We start from the raw sequence: 22,905 nt of genomic DNA, 5'->3' as shown, positions 1-22,905 counted from the left end.
TATTGCTCACTCACATTTCTTAAGGTACTTCTCTGCCATTACACAAAACAGTTAAAGCAAGATATGTGATAAGCTACATGGCATATGGAAGCGGATCAAGCTTGGATGAATGTGACGAGTTTCACCAAGGCAGAGAAAGAAGAATATTGAGCTTGTGGGTTTAATTAGAGTGGAAGCAGTAAATTTTGTGTTGGAAAAAAAATGGAAAAACAGGCTGAGTTCGTTTGGATTTGTGGAAAGAATGTCTGTGAAGAGTAATAAAGAGTTACATTTTGAATTGGAGTGGATGAGAAGATGCCAAAAAGAAGAACAAAACTAACTGGAAAGAAAACTTCTTAGATGATACAAGAAGAATAAGGCATAGTCTTAATGGTGCCCTAGAATGCAGAAAATAAAAGGAGGGAAATGTGTCATAACTAGTCAACTACAAGAATGGGCATAACTAATTAACATTGTTGAAAATTGTTCTGGAATGTAAAAGTATGACTACATTTATATGAGTTACTAAAAATAATAATTAAAAAAGTAAAGCAAAACATTTATACATTTTTTGAGATTAGTAAAGGACAAAAGTGTCCAGAACCATTTTTTTATGAATTTACCAAGTAACATTTCAAAATTTAAGCAATTTCAAAAGGCCGAACTCTATCATCTGTCATTTGCCTACATGACGAAGAGTACTCTAAATGTTCTAAACAAACTGAACAATTCTTCTCATCATAAGTATGGTACTGAATGTCCGAGAATGAATGTGTGTGTGTTTGTGTATATGTGTGCATTATAGTCCTTGCTATGCAATATAAAGAAAGCACAAGTCAAAAAATACTATATAATTGTAGAAGAAAACCATTCCCAGTGGGATTGTGTTTGAGATGCTGGAGCCATGACGGGTGGCATAACAGTTGCATTAATAGTAATAAATGTAAAAAATCATGACCTGGTCTAATAACAAGGTAAAGGAAATTAGGTATGTCAACTAATGATAAAACAAAAAAAAAAAAATCAAAAATTGCTCAGGATTTGAAAATACAAAATACATGATAAAAATACATAATACTACTATAAAAATAGTTTTCAAAACTATTGATTAACTTTACATCATAGATTGCTACTCACGTTTTTGTACTTACTTGGTTCAGTGGTTTTAATTGGGGTCTCAAGTAATAAGTTATGGCAGCTATTTGAACTGAAAAAAATGGAAGAGACCAGTTCTCTCTAAGAGGAATTGTAAATTCTACTCGAGTTGTGTCGACTCTGAAAAAAAACACAATACAGTAGCTGCATCACACAAAAGGAGAATGGAATGTTGTGGTTATGAGTTTGTTCTATGATGGATTAGAGCCTTATTCAGAGCTGGTTTACACCTTGAACCCAATTCTCCAAGGAAAGACACTTTATCATTGTACTCCTGACCTGGCTAAGTGGGTTATAAACCAGACAGATTGAATATTGGCCCTTTAAACTAAATCCTTAAGCATCATTTTCAAACCTTATGTGTGTCCTACAAATGTAGTGTTCTACTGGTATGTAGTACATGTGATTAAGCTAATTCATTAACAGGTGATTAAGCTCTTAAACGAATTTATCCAGAATAATGTGTAAATTTTAATCTAAACAAGTTTTTTTCAAGGTCTTATATAATGTATACTACTCAAATTACCAACAATTCATGCTTTACAGAACTACATAGCTCTCAATAGGCTGCTTCATAATTTCAGTTTCTATTATTTTAGGCATTTTTGTTTAATGTTGTACTACTATTTAAAATTATCCTAGTGTACGTGCAATGACAACAAACATACAAACAGGATACAGCTCCATAACAAAAAATACTGGTCATGTCCTCAGATTGAATTATACAAAGGTAATGAACATACAAGTACATACATTAAACCTTCTTCTAGATGGCCTGGATTCCTCATAAGAAACATACAATTCTATAATGACAAAATGCACTAGTTTATGCACATACAGTTAATGCACTAGTTTATGCACAGACAGTTAAAATCAGCAAAGACCACAAATAGTGTATCAGAAAACTCATAATCCTCTGTTTTAAATATGGTCTGAGTTCATGTCAAATATCTAAGACACTGACATGATGTCTTATGACAGTCTATATTTTATGATCACAGACTGCATACCTCCAATGAATAATGTGCTAAACAATTAAACACGCAGTTTCTATTTAAAGAAAGGCAAAAGAGATTTAATTACATTTCAGTTGTGAAACCCAAATTATGTTTAATTTGTTTTACTTTGTTTTCTATATAATGTACAAGAACTAAACAGTAATTACAAAACAAAACACACACATACCTATCCATCTATCATTCATTTTTTGTAACCTAATAAGGACTGTATGGGGCAAGAGCCTTTTCATCTACAGTTACCACAGAGCAGGATTTGGTGCAGTGATTAATAAATACTTAAAGTGTCATTAAGATTTATGCTCTAAATAATCATGCAGAATTTTTTTTGCTAAATTTACATATTCAAACATACTGTGTATTTAGTCTGTGCTTATGCACACATATGAATATATTTTAGGAATATCAAAATCTATATCAGCCTTCAGAAAAGGTCTTGTTCAAATGTCAACATCCAGAGGCAACCATAAAACAAAACAGAACAGAAAGTGAGGCACAAATATCTTTGGTTTAACCATGAACTTCACTGGATGTTCTGGAAACAGAGAGAAGGAAGGAAGGTTGTATTTTGGAATGTGCATAATTCGTTTTACAAATTCTTGAAAACAAAATTAGAATAAAATTATAAACAGAGCATTTAATACATCCCTGCCATCTGATTGGATCTCAATATTTTATCATCTGTTTTGTTGGAATAATTAATCAAGTTGGAATTTCTAGCCTATGCACTTCTTATTTAAGCCAGTGGAACTGGGGAGGGCAGAAGAGCCAAAAATCTACCAATAGAAAGAAAACTTGTCCAAAATTTACTGTGCGACCAGAAATTCTTTCTTATGATGTGCTGCTTTTCCGTTCTTTAATAGCTTTTTGTTTTAAGAAAGGTAAATCAACGATGAAAGTCAAGATAAATGCTATTTTTCTCTAATGTTCAAATGTTTTGTTCTTTTATCAAATATTTTGAGGCATGTACAGTATGTCTTGTCAAAGCATTTAGCAAATAATAAAGGTTACAATGTAATAGTATCTATTTTAGGTAGTGCGTAATTTACAAAAATATAGATGAGATGGCATTACATCAAAGTGCATTTACTTATGTACATCCAAACACAATCACAATGGGGAAATTAGAGTTGTCATTCCACTAAAACCTTTTGACTTTTGTCTGTTGAAGGCAGACTGAGTACTCATACATAGATGTAAAGGAATACAAGTGAAGAAAGCAAATATTATTCAGTAAGTACCTTTAATAAAAATTCACCTAATGTCTAAGCATTATTTGGAGGCAATTTTGTCTGTTATGCCACAATTAAATATAACTAATAAAAACATGAAAATATAGATTAACTGAAAGATTATTCTTGTTTAGCTATACTCCAACCATAGTACAATACACAATTTACCTGTAGTGCACAGAACAATACTGACCTATCACAAACAGGTAATAAATAACGTAATATCCCCAAACCTATTTGATCTAACTGAAGGTTGTAGGTTGATTATGTCAAAATAGTTACCAGTAAGTTTAAAAACAGGTATGAGATACCTTGATATATACTGTCTTCTGGGGAACAATGTAAAATTTAAGGATGCAGTACAATTGTGTTATTTCAGGGTGATGCACAAAAACAGTGACTCATTTTATTAATAAGAAATTATTAAAAAAAATATACTGTAAATTGAAAACATAAAACTCAGCATTGTGATGCCATAAATATTTACGAGGTAATTAATGTTAACAAATAATTATCTGAAAACTGGAATCTAAACATTAAAAGTATTTCAATTAAGTACCCTACTTGCACCAGCTAATATAGTGAGAATAAGTAATTCAATTCAACAGCTACAGTATAACATTATGGTATTATTACACCATTCAAAGCTTCTGTTAAAAAAAAGTTAAGTCAAAGCGGATTAGATAAATACTTAATATATATTTCTTTCAAGAAATATGGGGGTAATGCACATTATAAACATTATAATAACTCACCTGTTTATAATGTACCATAAACCAGCAAGCATGCCTGCTAGCCATGTCCCACTCAGAAACCAACTTGTTGCATACAGAGCTATGACAGTTATTGTTTGGAGACCAAATACAGTATAAATGTAAAAGTACACAGGCTCCAGATAGGTCTACAAAACAAGAGTTGAACATATTTAGCATAACTATGAAATATACTTTGATTTTATTTAAGTGCAAATAATTGAAAATGTGATTTCCTTAAAAATTCATTATTGAAATTACACAAATGTATTAGCCTAGGATAAAGATTTTTTTTTTAATAAGAATAATTTTTCATAGCCACGTTTTTAATGTGCTAATGATTCAGTTATGAAGTAATATTAGAATTCAGCCTTGTTTTGAGAGGCTTATTATGGATTCACTTTGATTAAAAAAAAGTCTGGCAATATGTGCAAAATAAAGAGAGGCATCTACTAGTCATCCGATTGTCTTGATTAAAAAGTGGAAACAAACCAGGAATTGTTGTATAATGTAATTATACACTAAAACAACCAATAGAAAGTTCACTTCCTAACCTGGCAGCAACAAGTGCAAGGAAAAACCTACTATGTACAATACAAAAGCACCAGTACTTTGGATGATGCACACAGATTAAAGCTTACACAAATAATAATTTAATGGATCAAATGTAATTAATAGCAACGATACATAAAAATCTTAAAAACAAATATTTTTAGGAATATTGGGACCTATTGTCTAGGAAACGAGACTGCTTATATAAATAAGACAAGCAAATTTCAAAGTGTAAAATCATAAGCTTGTTATCTATATTACTAAACGACAGTTTAATTTATGCACAGCGGACGCACCGAAGCGCATGCGCACTGCGCCGCGGCGCCCCAGAGTCAAACGCAGCGGCTTCCCAGAGTCAGTAGGTGGCACCCAAACAACACAACCTGTAAACTAAACTTGTCCTAATCCACTGCGCCAGCAGTCTGTGTTGCATGTTTGAATCACATAACGGTAATTCAGTAACAGAGAAACAAACACGAGACCGCATGGATAAAAACAATAAACGGAGGCTCCTACAACGCGCTTCACAAACACCAGAAGTCACCTGGCTGCGCCGTAAGATGGCTGCACCGACAAGAGCTCCGAGTCATCTCAGCAAAAAGTTATTATTTATTTTCTTACTACTCACTCTTTTTGTGCATTCTACTTTATCACACTTTCAGTATGACCGGCAAACACTATTGGAATTACGTTCATCAGCCAGTTCGGATTTTACAACAGTTTTTGATATCGCGGACACTGTACTGCCTGGAGCCTTTTGCTTACTCGCGCGACGCCGAAGGAAAACAAAGAGGGGGAAACGCGCCGGAGTTCTGTGCCGAACCCGACAGAGAAACAACAAGCCTCCTCTGCCTAGCATCCTGCTCGCTAACGTTCAGTCTCTGGACAACAAATTAGATGAGCTGTGCGCACGGATAAAGCACCAGAAAGACATCACGAACTGCTGAGCTCTGGCGTTCACAGAGACGTGGTTGGAGCCCAGCGTGCCTGACTGCGCAGTCACACCAGACGGGTTCACAGTTTATCGGGGAGACAGAACGAAGGACTCAGGCAAGTCAAGGGGAGGGGGTGTGTGCTTTATGGTTAACTCTTCGTGGGCTACGGATGTGTGTGTCTTAAAAACACACTGCTCACCGGTTCTTGAGCTGCTGACCATTAAAGTTAGACCCTTTTACCTCCCGAGGGAGTTCAGTTCAGTTCTCCTTTCAGTTGTTTACATCCCCCCACAAGCTGATAAAGCTTCGGCTATGGATGAACTGTATGATATTATCAGTGCACTAGAGAACGCTAACTCAGAAGTAGCATTTATTGTGTTGGGAGACTTTAACAGAGCAAACATGAAGAAAGTTCTCCCTAGATACTATCAGCACATCTCTCCCCCCACAAGAGGTGATCAAACACTGGATCATTGTTACACCTTATTCAAGGACTCCTACAAATCTCTCCCTCGACCAGCTTTTGGAAAATCAGACCATTGCTCTATATTGCTGCTGCCTGCATATAAACAAAGACTTAAACAGGAAAAACCGGTTTACAGGAACATCTACAAATGGGACAGTGAATCTGAGGGGGTCTTACAGGACTGCTTTGAAACAACTGATTGGGAGATGTTTGAGGATGCAGCTGATGGCAACATCAATGAATTCACAGACTCTGTCACAGGATATATCAGCAAGTGCATTGACGATGTTGTCACTAAAACCACCGTTTGCATATATCCTAACCAGAAACCCTGGGTAAATAGGGAGATCCGGGCTAAGCTCAAGGCGCGGACCTCTGCCTTTGGCTCAGGGGACTCTGATGCATACAAAGCAGCCAGATACGACCTCCGGAGGTCCATCAAGAAGGCCAAACGGGACTACAGGGACAAAGTGGAGTCAAGCTACCACAGCTCTGACACCAAGCGCCTGTGGAATGGACTGTGCTGCATCACTGACTATAAAAAGAAAAACACAGTCAGTGTTCAGCCCACTGCATGTCTTGCAGACGAGCTCAACACTTTCTATGCTTGTTTTGATGCAGCCAACAAAGAACAGGTGCTATATCCTCAAGGGGGCAGTGAGTCTGTCACTCTGATCCTTGAAACATCTGATGTGAGAAGGTCCTTCAAAAAGGTCAATCCTCGCAAAGCTCCGGGACCAGATGGCATCCCAGGCCGTGCCCTCAGGGCGTGTGCTGACCAGCTAGCAGGTGTGTTCACCAACATTTTCAATCTCTCCCTGAGGCAGTCAGTGGTCCCCACTTCCTTCAAGGCATCCACCATCATTCCTGTCCCAAAGAAACCGCTGGTCTCCTGTCTGAATGACTATCGCCCGGTTGCACTGACATCGGTCATTATGAAGTGTTTCGAGCAACTAGTCAAAGGTTACATCTGCTCCTCCCTCCCTGACACGCTGGATCCTCTCCAATTTGCTTACAGAGCAAACAGATCGACAGAGGATGCCGTTGCGCTAACAATAAACACTGCCCTCACCCACCTGGAAAGAGGAAATACATATGTAAGAATGCTGTTCATAGATTACAGCTCGGCATTCAACACCATCATCCCCTCAAAACTCGTCTTGAAGCTTGACGACCTTGGGTTGGGGACGACCATCTGCAGATGGATTTTCTCTTTCCTCACAAACAGGCCCCAGGTGGTGAGAGTTGGCAAACACACATCCTCATCACTCATTTTAAACACAGAAGCGCCGCAGGGCTGTGTGCTTAGCCCCCTCTTGTATTCCTTGTTCACCCATGACTGTGTTGCAAAACACGGCACAAACACCATCATCAAGTTTGCAGACGACACAACCATCATAGGCCTTATCACTGACAACGATGAGACGGCCTACAGAGAGGAGGTGCTGGCATTGAGTAATTGGTGCCTAGATAACAACTTGTCTCTTAACGTCAGCAAAACCAAGGAGATGATTGTGGACTATCGAAAACAACAAGGCAGAGAACACCAGGCCATCTATATCAGCGGCATAGAAGTTGAAAGGGTTAACAGCTTCAAGTTCCTCGGAGTAAACATCACCAAGGATCTCTCGTGGACCCTTCACATAGACACTGTGGTCAAGAAAGCTCGCCAGCGGCTCTACTTCCTGAGGAGGCTGAGGAAGTTTGGCATGAATGCCAACATCACCTCAAACTTTTACAGGAGTGTGGTCGAGAGTCTGCTAATGGGCTGCATTACCGTCTGGTATGGGAGCTGCTCTGCCAGCAGCCGGAAATCACTACAGAGAGTGGTGAAGGCAGCAGAGCACATCACGGGCAAGAGTCTTCCTGCCATTGAAGACATTTACCTCCATCGGTGCTTGCATAAGACAAGCAGCATCATAAAGGACCACAGCCATCCAGCACGCCAGCTGTTCTCCTTGTTACCGTCTGGCAGACGATACAGGAGTCTGGCTGCTCGAACTACAAGACTTAAGAACAGCTTTTACCACCAGGCCATTCGACTCCTCAACAGCAACACCTGAACACTTACACACACTTACATTACATCTACATTGCACTACATCTACATTGCACTACTCACACACAAACTGTACCTGCACACACTCAGAATACTGACTGGAACATGCATCTGCACTTTATAGAATATGCATCTGCACTTATAAAACATTATCTGTGCAATAACTGTCATTTGTACTTGCTGCTCATTCAACTCATATTGCTCTATAACTTCTTTTAAAACATACACATTTTATTTTATATGACTTGTCTATTTTTAACTTGTAATCTTTTTTTTTTTAAGCTTTACTGGATCTAGGCTGAGTGACTTGTTTTTCTCGTCATACACATTTCATTGTATGTTGACCCTGTGTTAACCTATATATGACAAATAAACCTAAACCTAAACCTAAGTAAAAAAGTCACGGCTCCAAAACAAAACACCTCAAGTAACGGAAATACAACAGCGAGCCCGTATGGAGGATGAAAACAATGAACGAAGGCGCCTACAACGCGTTTCTGAAACACTACATGAAAGAGAGTCACGAATCCAAAAAGAAACTCCAGAAGGGCTACAAAGTCGTTTAAAAGGTTTTAAGACGTTCAGTATTCCAACAAAGAAAAAGCCAAAGACAGGAACAACGGAGAGACGCTGAACAATTCTGCCAGTTAGCCGAGAACGCATCCTATAATGAGTCCACTGTTCATGAAAATTCATTGGGATTAATGAGTGTCATTTGCAGTCATTGTCATTCACGTAACTTCCTTGAAGAAAAAACTGGCAGTACAACTGATGAGTTTACACATTGTTGTCAAAAAGGTCAAGCTAAGCTGCCTCCTTTGGATGAATATTCTGAATATTTACGGAAGCTTTTGACAAACAATGTACCCGAAAGTAACTGCGCCACGGTGGCCTAGAGTCAAACGCAGCGGCTTCCCAGAGTCAGTAGGTGGCGCCCAAACAACACACCCTGTAAACTAAACTTGCTCTAATCCACTGTGCCAGCAGTCTGTGTGGCATGTTTGAATCACATAATGGTAATTCAGTAACAGAGAAACAAACACGAGACCGCATGGATAAAAACAATAAACGGAGGTTCCTACAACGTGCTTCACAAACACCAGAAGCAAAGAAGTCACGCCTCCAAAACGAAACACCTCAAGTAACGGAAATACAACAACGAGCCCGCAGGGATGAAAACAATGAACGAAGGCGCCTACAACGCGCTTCTGAAACACTACATGCAAGAGAGGCACGGATCCAAAAAGAAACTGCAGAAGGGCTACAAAGTCGTTTAAAAGGTTTAAGACGTTCAGTATTCCAACAAAGAATAAGCCAAAGACAGCAACGACGGACAGACGCTGAACAATTCCGCCAGTTAGCTGAGAACGCATTCTATAATGAGTCCACTGTTCATGAAAATTCATTGGGATTAATGAGTGTCATTTGCAGTCATTGTCATTCACGTAACTTCCTTGAAGAAAAAACTGGCAGTATAACTGATGAGTTTACACGTTGTTGTCAAAAAGGTCAAGTTAAGCTGCCTCCTTTGGATGAATATCCTGAATATGTACGGAAGCTTTTGAGTAACAATGTACCCGAAATTAACAGCTTTATGGAATGCATTAGATCCTACAATAGTTCATTTGCTTTTGCATCTACCAATCAGTATTAAAAGTAAATTGAATTATGATTCCTCACAGTAAACGACGTCTACCTAATGACACAGCCACAGACCAACAAAGACGAGACTGCATTGATAAAAACAATAAGGAGTCACGGCTCCAAAACGAAGAAGCTCAACGATTACTAATACAAAAACGAGCCCGTATGGCTACGACCTGTAAACTAAACCTGAGGTACAGCATGCATGCCAGATTGTACAGTATATATGCACAGATGCCAGAGGCAACAGGCAAGTCGTTTACACTACCGCCACTGCCAAATGCGAGACTGCATGGATAAAAACAATACACGAAAGCACCTACAACGCGCTTCTGAAACACGCCTCATGACTAGCGGAATTGTACGTCAACATCGCCGCCACACTGTGAGTGGCACTGTGGACGCACACACCCTCCATGATATTTCATCCCTACTAATATCGGAAGGAACAGAAAGTGATTGCCATTCTTGGATTTGTGATTCTTTCGAGAATCGCGGGGCTGCTGGTTTTACAACTAAGGAGTAGTATTTATAAGTTTTACAGAGAAAAGTCCAGCAAAATGACACCTTTTATTGGCTAACTCAAAAGGTTACAATATGCAAGCTTTCGAGGCACTCAGGCTTGCATATTGTAACCTTTTGAGTTAGCCAATAAAAGGTGTCATTTTGCTGGACTTTTCTCTACATTCATAATGGCTAACATGGTACAACACCCTAGCACTAGGTTTTACAAAAAAAGTATTAGCTTCCCCCCCTTAAATTATTGGTCATTCAAACAGCTTTGGAAAATAATCACCATGAAACATCTATCTTTTACAACAGTTATTCTTATCATTGTCAGTGCTGTGACAAAAAGTGCTCTGCAAGTTGAATAGTTTCAAAAGGGATATGTGAAGAAGAGAATTTAAACATGAATATGTCTTGTCTTTTTCAGTAGTACTGAAACCACAGCCATGGAGGACAACTGATTGTTGGATAGTGAAGATCCACACATGACTCAATGTGTATAATGCTTGAACCTACAATGGCTAAGAGGTTGATAGAGGTTGAGAGAAAGAGGTGGCAGACTTCTCTAAGAAACAAGGGGGCTCCGCCCCCTGCTCGCTTCACTCGCCTACCCCCGGTGTTGGGTAACCCGAAATACATTGATGAATGTATGAGATATATTGGAGTATAAAGGTGTAGATGACGAACAAAGGAAGTATATTCATTAATCCTAATGAATGTTCACTAATAGTGGACTCATTACAGAATGCGTTGTCAGCTAATTGGCGGAATTGTTTAGCGGCCATCTGTCATTCCTGTCTTTGCCATTTATCTATTGACTCTGCTGTTTGAGAGGCGCGTTGTAGGCGCCTACGTTCATTAATTGTATTCAGGCGGGCTCGCTTCTGTATGTCCGTTAGTTGAGATGTTTCGTTTTGGAGCCATGACTCCTTTGGTTGCGTTGTTTGAGAAGCGCGTTGTAGGCGCCTGCGTTCATTTGTTTTATCCAGGCGGGCTCGTTTTTGTAGCCCCGTTAGTCGAGCTCCTTCTTTTTGGAGCCGTGCCTGCTTTGCTTGCGGCATTTCAGACGTGCGCTGTAGGCGCCTGCGTTCATTGATTTTATCCAGGTGGGCTCGTTTTTGTATCTCAGTCAGTTGTGGTCTTTCGTTTTGAACCCGTGTCTGCTTTGCTTCCGCAGTTTCAGACGCGCGTTGTAGGCGTCTATGTACATTGTATTTGTCCATGCGGGCTCGTTTTTGTAGCTCCGTTAGTCAAGCTGTTTGGTTTTGGAGCCGAGACAGTTTTGCTTCCGCGGTTTCAGACGTGCGTTGTAGGCGCCTACGTCTATTGTTTTTATCCATGCGGGCTCGCTTTTGTAGCTCCGTTAGTTGAGCTGGATCATTTTGGAGCCGTGACCGTGACTCCATTAGTTATCCGTTGTCTACCGTTAGTAATATGGATAATTGCACTTACTGTTAATACGGAGCGTTTTCTGTGGTTGTACTGTTAATAATGCATCACTGTAATGTGATTCACATATGCTATATGGTTTGGACGTGTGAGGATGCCATACGTTTAATACGGAGAGTTCGTTTATTCTTATTACCCGGACCATGCTGTGTAGTGTGGACGTTTAGTTCAGAAGCGCGTTGTAGGCGCCTGCTCCTTTCGTACTATCTTTGTGGACCTTTGCGGACCCCGTAGTGTCTTCCGTTTGACTCTGGGGTGCAGTGCAGAATCCTCTTTTCTGTGTGGCGTTAGTTGAGCTATTTCGTTTTTGAGCCGTGACTCCTTCGTTAGTTGAGCTCTTTCGTTTTTGAGCCATGACTCCTTCGTTCGCAGTGGATCAGACTTCGCTTGCGGTTTATGAGACGCGCGCTATAGGCGCCTGCGCACTATGTCTCCTGCGTCCACCGCCATGTACCTGGATCCATGCCTTCTGGTTTACCATTCTCGGTTAGTAATATGGATAAGAATATCAATACTGTTTTATTTAGCAAAAAAAAGTGATCACTCTGGCAACTTTATTTGTGTTTCTGTATTATTTCATATTTAGTATATATAAAATAAATAGAGGCCACTTGTAAAAACGAATTTCCTTTCTACCTTTCCAATTTGCCTCACAGAGCTGTGCAGCTTCTCTAATGGCATGTATATTTCTATCCTTTGTGAAATGTACATTTAGCTCTGGTTGTACAGCTAAAAGAAAGATAACTGCATGCCTATTAAGGTTAGATATTAATCATAAGATTTAAAGTACTGTGGGACCCCAATCAAATGCACCCCATTTCTCCGAGGTCCCATATTACCTGAGGTGAACCTCTAAGTACAATACACTAATTTGTAAAAGCTTTGCCATGAATATTGTACTAAGCATGAAAGCACTATACTTTTAAACATGACTGCACAGAGTGAGTGGTCAAGGACCTGGTGAATGTGGAAAACTGGGCGTGACTCACTCACTCCTACTCAACTGCACCCCTTGGCTATTTCCAGTGTGTTGCCAGCGTTGATCATGTGCACATGCTCTTCCGTTTCATTCACTTTGATTTTGGTGTTTATACATTTCTGTAGTTCACTAAGACTTTATCTTGAATATCACAATGTGTGAGTATTCCTTACCAATGAATTTTTAATCTGAAATGGCCATCCATTTTGTCCGAGTTTTCAGTTTGCCAACATTTCCATCTTATAGCAGAACAGAGTTCAAACATACATACTAAAGTTCAAACGTTTAAAGTCCTCCCATTTCTTATTCCACAATATTATACTACTCACTTATGCATTTCACTTTATAGTGTGCCATGGAAAAGCTGTAGTTACTACTGCAGCCTCACAGATTTAAGATTCTTTGTCTTAATCTGGGCCCAGTCACTGTTTTTCTAAAGACTGTGTGTTCTCCTCATGTCTACTTGTATTTTTCTCCCAGCATCTGTAAGACTTCTGTGTATATACATTACTCTAAGAAATTGCTTGTCAAAGTAACATAATTTGATAGTGCACACTAATATAGTATAGCAAAAAAGCAAATTGGTTGCGGTACAGAAATGTGATCCTCTGCACAGTGGGGAAGGTGTAAGGATGAGACATGTTGAAAAATAAAAAGTGTCAACATTTTAAAGATTTTTAAATATACCAATTATTGTTTTACTCAAATTCAGGCCTATAGAGAACAAAGTTACTTAATACATGTAGATCACAATTTTAATAATTAACTTAGGTAAAATTGTTTGATCGTGGGTATGCAACAAGGTTCTAATGTAATAGGTAAGTCTAACACTAGGAGTATTAAAAAACATATTTCATATCAGAAATTTCATAACATATAGTGTGATAAACTGAAACATGTCTGAGGAGAACCACAAAAATACAATTAAATATTTTTGAAATTAAAAAGTAGGGTAATGGTTTAGTTTAGGTACTGCAAAAATACATCTTTACTCATTTACTCTTATGTAACAGCACCTTAACAAAGTGTTCTTTTGGTCTTCATAACACTTAATAAAACATCATAGTTTACTCATATCTGTGTAGTGTGGCATATTGACAAGATAGTAAAATTACATGTTAATATGAAGAATTCAAATGTCTTATATTAAATATGCAATATCAAGAAAAATGTGCCCCATTTAAGCCACCTCAGACCATTCCAATGTGAAGTTTTGTTACCTTGATTGGAAGAATGCGATAAAAAATAGACAAAACAACCTCCTGATAAATGTTCATTCTTTGAAGAATATTAATAGTTCTCCTTGATTCTGTGATATTATCATTGATTAATTCATATAAACCTGAGAAAAGAGATATTTTAACATTATACTAAAATATTAAAATATAAACTTAACATTATTTTACATCTAATCAACAAGGTAAATAATGAAATATTTTAGCAGAGCAGTGTTAATTTAATAATGTGCTAAATTAATCTAATTAGGCTGTACATTTTATGTAATAATGTGTATTTAAAATGAGTGGAAGAAAGTATACCATATATTATTTAAGGACTGTTTTTCCATTTAAACATTTACTATCAAAATATTTACAATATGTCATTTAAACTCTCAAAATATTACAGCTAAATATTTTCTCTGATAAAGCTTTAAAAGTTTAATATGGAGTACTTTAACTACAATATAAAAAACCTTTAGATTTATTTTATATTCAATATGTGTTCAAGGGAGAAGTACAGGGTAGTTTTAAATATTGAATATTTTTTTCAACTGGAGCACCAACAAGTTTCTTTACCTACTCACAGACAAATGAACAATGACTAAACAGAAAATGTGCTGTTTAAATCTTATTATTTTAAACACTAGACTCTACTAACACAAATTAACTTAGTTACTACTACTATTCCTCGGGTAATCAATAAGGCATATGAGAACACTCACAGTGTTGTTTATATCCACTGATGTTAGACAAAGTTAGATTAAAAAAAGATAGACAAAGATGTAATTATACAACAATAAGATACATCAAGATTTTAAGTAAGTGTGGGTAAGTTACTAGACTGGGGTAAACACAGCTTGTAAATGTAATTTGACTTTGGAAATGCTGCTCTGTTCACCAGGTGTACTGTAATTTAAGAGGAATATTTGCCGTGATCAATGTCAACTAACAGTTACAGTGAATTCAGAAAATACTCAGACCCCTTCACTCTCTGCACACTTTACTATATTGCAGATTAAATTTTAAATGAACATATGTGTCATTGTTGACCTATAATGACAAAGTGAAAAAACATTTTAAGAAAGGTTTGCAAATTTATTAAACAGGTCTAAATACCTTCTGAATCCACTGTAAATGCAAGATGTCTACAGAAGCACCTTAAGCACAATTGTTAAATAGAGCACAGCAGTCTGTTGATTCCAAGATCATCATCATCTCCAGAGCAAACAAAATAAAAAATCCATGCTAAAATGAAAATTCTAAACTTAAAAGTATTATGAATAGTTATTTATCAAGTACATTAAATATGAAAAGTTAGAAAATAAACTGTACAATCTTTGTAATATAACTTGAAAATCAAGTCCAACATTATATGCTTACTAACAAAAAAAAATTAAGCCATGACTTTGAACTTAAAAAAATAATATTACATTATGCTGTATATTGTATTGTATTGCATTGTATAGGAAAAGCATCGTAACTTTCTTACCTTGCTGAATACTTGGAGCATTTAGCATTTGCTTATAGTATGAATAGTAAAGTCCGCATTCAGTGCGGAATGAAATTTCTCTTTCAACTTCCTAGAACAAGGATAACAGAAAAGTAATAAAATTAAACAATATATATCTAAACAGTACTGTTTGTAGAATCCTTATTTTCTAGTCTTTTTTATAACAGTTCAGTCTCATGAGTGTTTATAACAGTTAACAGTTGAAAATTAGCCAATTTTTAAATGTAAATATTACTGTAATATATAAGGATGACATTTTTTTTTTTCGTAACAAGTTCAAATACCCAACTATATTCTAGAAACCATCAATGCTATTTACTTAATGGTAAAATTCTGCATAAAGTCTACATTACTAGAGACTGGAATATGAGCACTTTATGGCTGTGCAGGTCATGACTTAAGAAGTAGATGTAGTGTTTTACCCAATATCACCCCAACAGGGAGTATAAAGATTTCTCATGGTAAAGGAGGTTTCATTCTAAATTGGAAGATAGTTGCCACCCTACCAGTTAGCCAGAGGGTTCAAGACCTCTTCAGGAAGATCCAGTGTAGCACCAGGAGTTTTAATTGTGTTTTCCATTTTCTATGTCCGTTCCTTATTTGCCAAATCTAATAAATTATTAATTATTGTACAGTCTATTTAAGCTTCCTTGAAATTATTTTAGAAGTGCTGGGTCAATATGAGAGTTTTCTGTTTATCAGGACTGACATTCATATCTTAATTTCTGATATATTCATATGCACAGCACATTTTGAAAAATCCTGAATGCCTTTACTCAGCATGATATTACTTCAGATGAACTATGCAACATTGCAGAGTATTTAATGTCTTATTTAAATTTTTGATTGGAGAGCATCCACTGCCAATATCCTTCTGTCTCCAATAAAGGCGATTGTTTTCCTTTTAAACTGATTCCTTTCTGGGAGCTCCATCTGTGGCTTGGTTCTACTTACTTTCCTTACTTTAAATAGGAATTTGGCCAGAATCTCTCTTTGTCCAATTTAGAATCTTAAGAGCCAAGGTCTATTCTGGCAAGATTTTTCATAAGTCAAGAACAGATCCTAAAATATGTTTTAGCCCATTGTAGGAAACACTGTTACTGCCCAATTGATTTGTTTTTGGCAAACAAGTCTTGTACTTAAGCTGCAGGTACTTTTTCATTGACATTTCAACTAATGTGTACATTCTCCTCACAGGGGCTCTCTTTGGAAACCAGTTTATGTGTCTCATCTGGTAAGAATGAATAATCACACTCAAATGACATCCAAAGATGTCTCAGTATGGTACTTTTCACTACACCTAGTCAGTGCACAAAGAACCATAATTCAAGTCTGATGCAAAAAAACTTTGAAATTGTCAAAAAAAAAATGGGATTATATGTACCAAAGAAACCAAAGTCAAAATGTCCAATAGTTTATGTACAGCATCTCACAAAAGTGAGTACACCCCTCACATTTTTGTAAATATTTTATTATTTCTTTTCATGGGACAACACTGACGATATGACACTTTGATACAATATAAATTAGTCAGTGCACAGCTTGTATAACAGTGTAAATTTGCTGTCCCCTCAAAATAACTCAACACACAGCCATTAATGTCTAAACCGCTGGCAACAAAAGTGAGTACACCCCTAAAAAATATTTACAAAAGTGTGAGGTGTGTACTCACTTTTGTGAGATACTGTATAACCCATTACAAGCATCAGCTCTCTTGTTTGGCATTATCTTCTGCTTTATAGCAGGACCTCAACTGCCTACAGTGTGGCCATAACAAAGGCTGAATGAACCTTCTACTGTAAAGGGTAACCTACAGCTGGATTGTAGGAGTGGAAGACCATAAGTAATACAGCTGGACCTGAGTGTTGCGTTGATTCCAGCCTTGCCAAAGCAATGCAAGGTGCACAAGCCTGAAAGGCTGTATGTAAAGCAACATGTTTGCCTTGCTGAAGAAGGGAGTAGACTGATCACTGCAGACCAAGCAGACATAATTTTGATGGCAGCAAAAAAGGACCTTTGTGTGTAAAACCCCAAAGACTGCACACTGCAGTATAACCCAAAGTCACAACTATGCTATACTTTTCAGTATCAAATCTCTTTCACATTGCATCTCCTACATAGGACATAAACCTGTGTGCACCTTCCTCCACTCATATATGTCACCCTGTGTTCCTCCTACGTCTTAAAATATGTATTCACCACCTCCATTACCATCCTTTTTGCAAAGTCAACATTTCTCTCCTTAATGCCATACCTGCCCATCACCTCCTCATCACCACTGTTCCCTTTGCCAATGTGCCCATTAAGATTCGCTACAATCACGTTTTCTTTCTTTTGTGGGTATACCCTCCATCATTTCATCTAACTCAGTCCAGAAATCTTCTTTCTCTGCCATCTCATATCCCACTTATGGAACATATGCGCTGATGACATTTAACATTACCCCATCGATTTCCAACTTTATAATCAGCCAAACATTCTCTTCACCTCCAAAACACTCCTAACATACTCTTCCTTTACAATTACCTCTACCCCACGTCTCTTCCCATCCATACCATAGTAGAACAGTTTGCACCCACCTAAAATGCTTCTAGCCTTAACCCCTTTCCACTTGGACTCTAATGCACCGAGTACACCTACCTTTCTCTGATCTAGCATATCGACCAGCTCTCTCCCTTTACCAGTCAGTGTGCCAATATTCTAAGTTCCGACTCTGAACTCCACACACTTTACCTTCCTCTTCACCGATTGTCTTGGAACCCGATTTCCCCCTATTGTTCTCCTTCACCTTCTTTGGCCAGCAGTAGCATAGTTTCCACTGATACCCTGCTGTATAGCAGCATCAATGGCAGTCGTTGGTAACCCAGGCCTCAACCAATCTGGGACGGACATTCTGTTTCTCATCTGTATGTTTAACTTGGCACAGGGTTTATGCCAAAAACCTTTCCTGATGCAATTTTTGCTTTTTTACATTTACTGTATTGTCACAACGGCACATTTGTTTGTTGTTAAGGAGCTGAGAAAAAAAAAGATTATTTAAACTGGCAGCATAGCAATTTTTTTAGAAAATAATTGAGCAAACAAGTTTACAGATGAACCCAACAAATTAAGCCTAATTTTGGAGACCCCTACAGATCAGGGCCTCAGGCTACAGCACCAGTAAGCGCCTCCTACAATCCATGCATGAATGTTAACATCTATCCCTTACCCAACTCAGAGAGGTATCCAAGCAGAGAATCCAATGTGAAGTAGCCCCTTTATTGATAATGCAACTTCAAATACAAAATTCTGAAAAAGCTTTAGAAAGTTCCTCAAATGGAAAATGTTATTTTTTCTGTAGTTGATAAAATATCTTTTTCTAGAGTGGCATGATGGCACAGTGGTAGTGCTGCTGCCTTGCAGTAATGAGAACAGGGTTTGTGTTCTGCTTGGAGTTTTGCATGTTCTTCACTTGTCTTCATGGGTTTTCCCAAAGGTGGTCCGGTTTCCTTCCACTGTCCAAACATATGCAAATTAGGTGAACTGCTGACATTAAATTGGCCCTAGTGTCTGTTTTGTTTGAGAGTGTGTGTGTTTGCTTTGTGACGGACTGACACCCTGTCTAGAGTTTGTTCCTGCCTTGCATTCTATGCTAGCTGGGATAGGCTCCAACCCAAGAAGACATATGTTCCTACCAACATATGGAGGGTGGGCTAGGTACCTTTGAAATGAGTAAGACAAAATGACAAGCTAGAAATGTATGGAAAGATTTTCCATGACAGAATGATAGTGCCACAAGATACTACTCCAAAAATGGTGTTAGAAGATTAGGTTTAATTGTGAATATACAACTACAAAAATGTATTCATTTATTGAAAACAATTGTTTTGTTATGAGAAAACAATGATCAACTCCAGCAGAAGCCTGTTTAAGAACAGATACCATGACACATTTATCGTTTGGTCTGAGACATGCAACATAAAGAAGACCCCCTGTCTTAGCCAAGTTATATGTAAAGAACACCCTAAAACACTATAGATACACAAACTGAAATGGCAAATCCCACAATGTCCTTCAAAACCAATATATTTTGAATAAAATTAGATACAATTCTTTGAGTACCCAAACATGTGATGAGTGGTCCATGGCATTTGGCAGAATCTACTCTATATATAAAATCATAAGTCTAAAAGTGCAACGATTTTATGTGATATTTTTATGTCACACTTTAAATAGGGCTTATTTTATAACCTGCATATATAGGTTTGGTATCATTCTTTTCAGAATGTATCGAACTTTAATGTGATGTTGTTAGATTTTCATATTCTTATTCCGTTTTTAAATTATAGACTAAAGAATATCAATAACTCACGTCCCGCAAGACGAGACTTAACCAAGAGTGTGAAGAGATTTAACCATGCCCGGGGCCAACAATAAAAGCCAAAGAGTAGGACAGCTGCTATACAGGCTTTTAAATGTCCGAAGTGCTGTTCGAGATGCAGATCATGCGGCATGGCAGCAGCAGCAAGCCTGTAGCTGATCGAACAAATAGGATGTAAAAAAAAAAAACTGTATTTGTTTCCCATTGTATCACCATTTAAGAAGGGGTTTCGGAACAGCGACAGTGTTTCCTTGGGGTGCGTTCAGCCCCCCTCTTCACAACGTGAGCAGCAGACTGGCCGCAACTGGGGGTTGGGCGCCAAAGGCGCAATGGGGGCTTGCCCCCCTAGTTTTAAATAATCGTGTCCCGGGTAGTGTGAAAGCTCGGAACTAGGGGTGGGGTGTGTGTTTCATTCATTGGTTAGTGGAGTACTTTGCCGATCGCACCGCATATGTGTAGAAAGGCAGACGGATCGGTCGGGCGCCCCAAATGTGCCTCAGGTAGAGCAGCATGTCGCACCTGCACCCAATTAAACAGACAGGATAAAGGAGCCTGCACATGACAGAGAACAGGAGAACAAAGAGATGAAAATGAAAGAGAGCAGTGGTAAACGAACAGAGAGAAGGGCAGGAGCGAGAGTCAATGCAATAGGATTAAGCAGGCAGATGGGAATGCGAGCCTCCGGACAGAAGCATGTGACCGACACTCGAGGAGGCTCAGGGTTGCTCCTGCTGACCATGGGAGCAGGAACAACAAGATTCTGTTGTCCCTGTTCTGTTCAAGACTCTGGAGGGATGGGCGGCGGGGACACAAGTGGATAAACGGTTGTTTGCACTTGTTGGTAGACATCTCTCCTGCTGCGAGACCCGAATAGGGTAAACCAGTGGAGATGTCAGTTTTAGATGTCTTGAATTTTAAGGACAGCTTCCTGCTAAGGGATTTTAACTTTGTTTTAATGGATATTTATTAATTGAATTTTTAAGCTCCACATTCACACATGGATTTCATGGGTTATGTATTTTTTGAAATTTTGCACTACAATTTTGAGCACCTGAATTGCTGGATTTTAAATAAATCACTAGATCACTGTTACACCTATCTATTGCTATGTGTATATGTCCTCATTTGCCCAGCTCATCTTTATCAACGGTGAAGAGGTCAAGATGCTCCAGATTGCCACCGGGAGTGTGGAGCTAACCCACACCATCACAAATCATAATTGAGAAATAGGTAAAATATTATTATTGGTGAGGGAAGAATTATTATGCTTAAAGTGGAGGTTCACCGTTAATCAGTATCTGTAACTTTTCACCAAATAAAACTTATATGCTTAATGCAAAGCAGAAAATATTTCTTACCTTAATATTAGAAAACCATAAATCATTCTCATGCAAAGTTGCTACATAAATAGATGTGACAAGTCCAAGAGAAGCAGCTAGTAAACAACCAACTAACACTGATAAGCCATTCCATATTCTGCTCCCTGTAAAATAAAAATGCATATTACAGAATTAAAAAAAAAGATGTGCAATGAAAATTTCAAGATACCATTAGACTACACACAAAAAACCAAACTAAAAGTTAAAAAATATTTTTAGCAGATTACACTGTAGCATTAATCACCTCTGTATAAAGAACTCCACTTAACAGACACAGTGATTTCATTTTAATATGGAAAATATTTTATAGGTCAATCCTTACAATTCACAGCTTTATTATGGTTTATGAATCTGCCTATTTGCAGGTTTGCCTTCAGTAATTAAATGGAAATTATTTTGTGAAAGTTGCAACCTATTCCTGAAAAACCACAAACATCACTGTAGCTGCTCTGGTTAAAATGGACTGCAAATCCAGGCAACACCGAGAGAATGGCATCATTGAACAGCTTCAATGGCTGCCATGAGGGGTTCTGGGTGAAACAAATTGAGGGTGCCAGCTTTAAAACTGAGTTATAAGAAGCTGACAGGATTGCAGTACTTGGTGTATTTTTGTTTCAATGCTTCACTGCACAACTGGATTGCAATTACACCCATTAGATTACAGTTTTTTCTTGTCCTGTGCTCACTTGTTTGTATGATTTTGCCTGGGTTGGAATTCATCTTCATCTAGGGAGTGCTCCCAACCTCTACACATCTTCACTTACATCGATATCATGGTAGGACAAAACCTTATATAACTTTCAAGTGGCTGTTCACAGGGGATTTCATAATTACATCACCATCACCTGTATCTGCAAAACTGGACTGTGTAGCAAGTATTTACATTCATTATTTTGTGCTTAGTTTTTTGCTGGATTTCATATCCATATCTGTAATATTCAGAATTTTTGTTGTTTACTATAATAAATATACATACAACTTTAATATAAGTTAAACTTTGCAAAAAGTTACTAAGCTTACAAGGAACCGCTGCACTATGCATTTTGTCTCAGCAGCCAGCCTCACATATGTGGTTTGCTTGCACAGTGATCATTCTACGTTGTGTTTCTAGAAACTTTCTATATCTCATTAAGTGCAATAAACTTAAGACTATACAGTAATCATGGGCCCAAAACACATTTGCAGGGATTCTATGCCCCTAACCCCCAAGATTTGCAACGGATAACTGCATTTATTTGGCCAAATACAGTGGAACATGTCTCTGGTTTGAGACATATGACATGACTCCCCTGGTTACTTGGCCTGTCTTAGACAGGTTACTGAAACTTTGCTACATTTTTTTCATTTTTTCTATTTGTATATATGGAATGCAACTTTATGTGCGGACTCGCCAAAAAAGATTATGTACAGGTGCGCTTGAATTTTCCTACAAATACAACTGGATTACAATTGGAAAATCCAGGTATGCTAAGTCGATAGAGAACTATCTGAAAAGATATACAGTACTGCTTATATCAAAGCAAAAGGTTTTAGCATTGTGTGTGTTTGTTTTTTGGAAATTTTGTAAAATTCCATAATTCCTTTGTGCATCGTATGTTCACTTTTATTGTAATGTTTGTAGTTTTGCACCAGTTGCTTTCCTCATTTGTTTGTAACTTTAGCCTTCAGGCACAACATAAACAACCCTATGTATTCTTCCTGTTACAGTGGT

General features: G+C 37.9%; 1 protein-coding gene across 1 annotated transcript in view; it reads right to left on the bottom strand.

Annotated features, from left to right (window-relative positions):
• The window catches only part of dpy19l3 (dpy-19 like C-mannosyltransferase 3), a 146,590-nt gene that overhangs the window by 112,232 nt on the left and 11,453 nt on the right, over positions 1 to 22,905 (bottom strand). The window contains exons 3-7 of the mRNA XM_028809677.2: positions 21,174 to 21,298; positions 15,435 to 15,525; positions 13,946 to 14,067; positions 4,138 to 4,283; positions 1,131 to 1,254 (exon numbers count right to left, since the gene is read on the bottom strand). Coding sequence (XP_028665510.1) covers positions 1,131 to 1,254; positions 4,138 to 4,283; positions 13,946 to 14,067; positions 15,435 to 15,525; positions 21,174 to 21,298 — 608 coding nt within the window. The remainder of the gene's footprint in view (positions 1 to 1,130; positions 1,255 to 4,137; positions 4,284 to 13,945; positions 14,068 to 15,434; positions 15,526 to 21,173; positions 21,299 to 22,905) is intronic.

Source organism: Erpetoichthys calabaricus, chromosome 9 (genome assembly GCF_900747795.2).
Source record: "Erpetoichthys calabaricus chromosome 9, fErpCal1.3, whole genome shotgun sequence".
NCBI classification, from domain to species: domain Eukaryota; kingdom Metazoa; phylum Chordata; class Cladistia; order Polypteriformes; family Polypteridae; genus Erpetoichthys; species Erpetoichthys calabaricus.
This window is presented reverse-complemented; position numbering and strand designations above follow the sequence as displayed.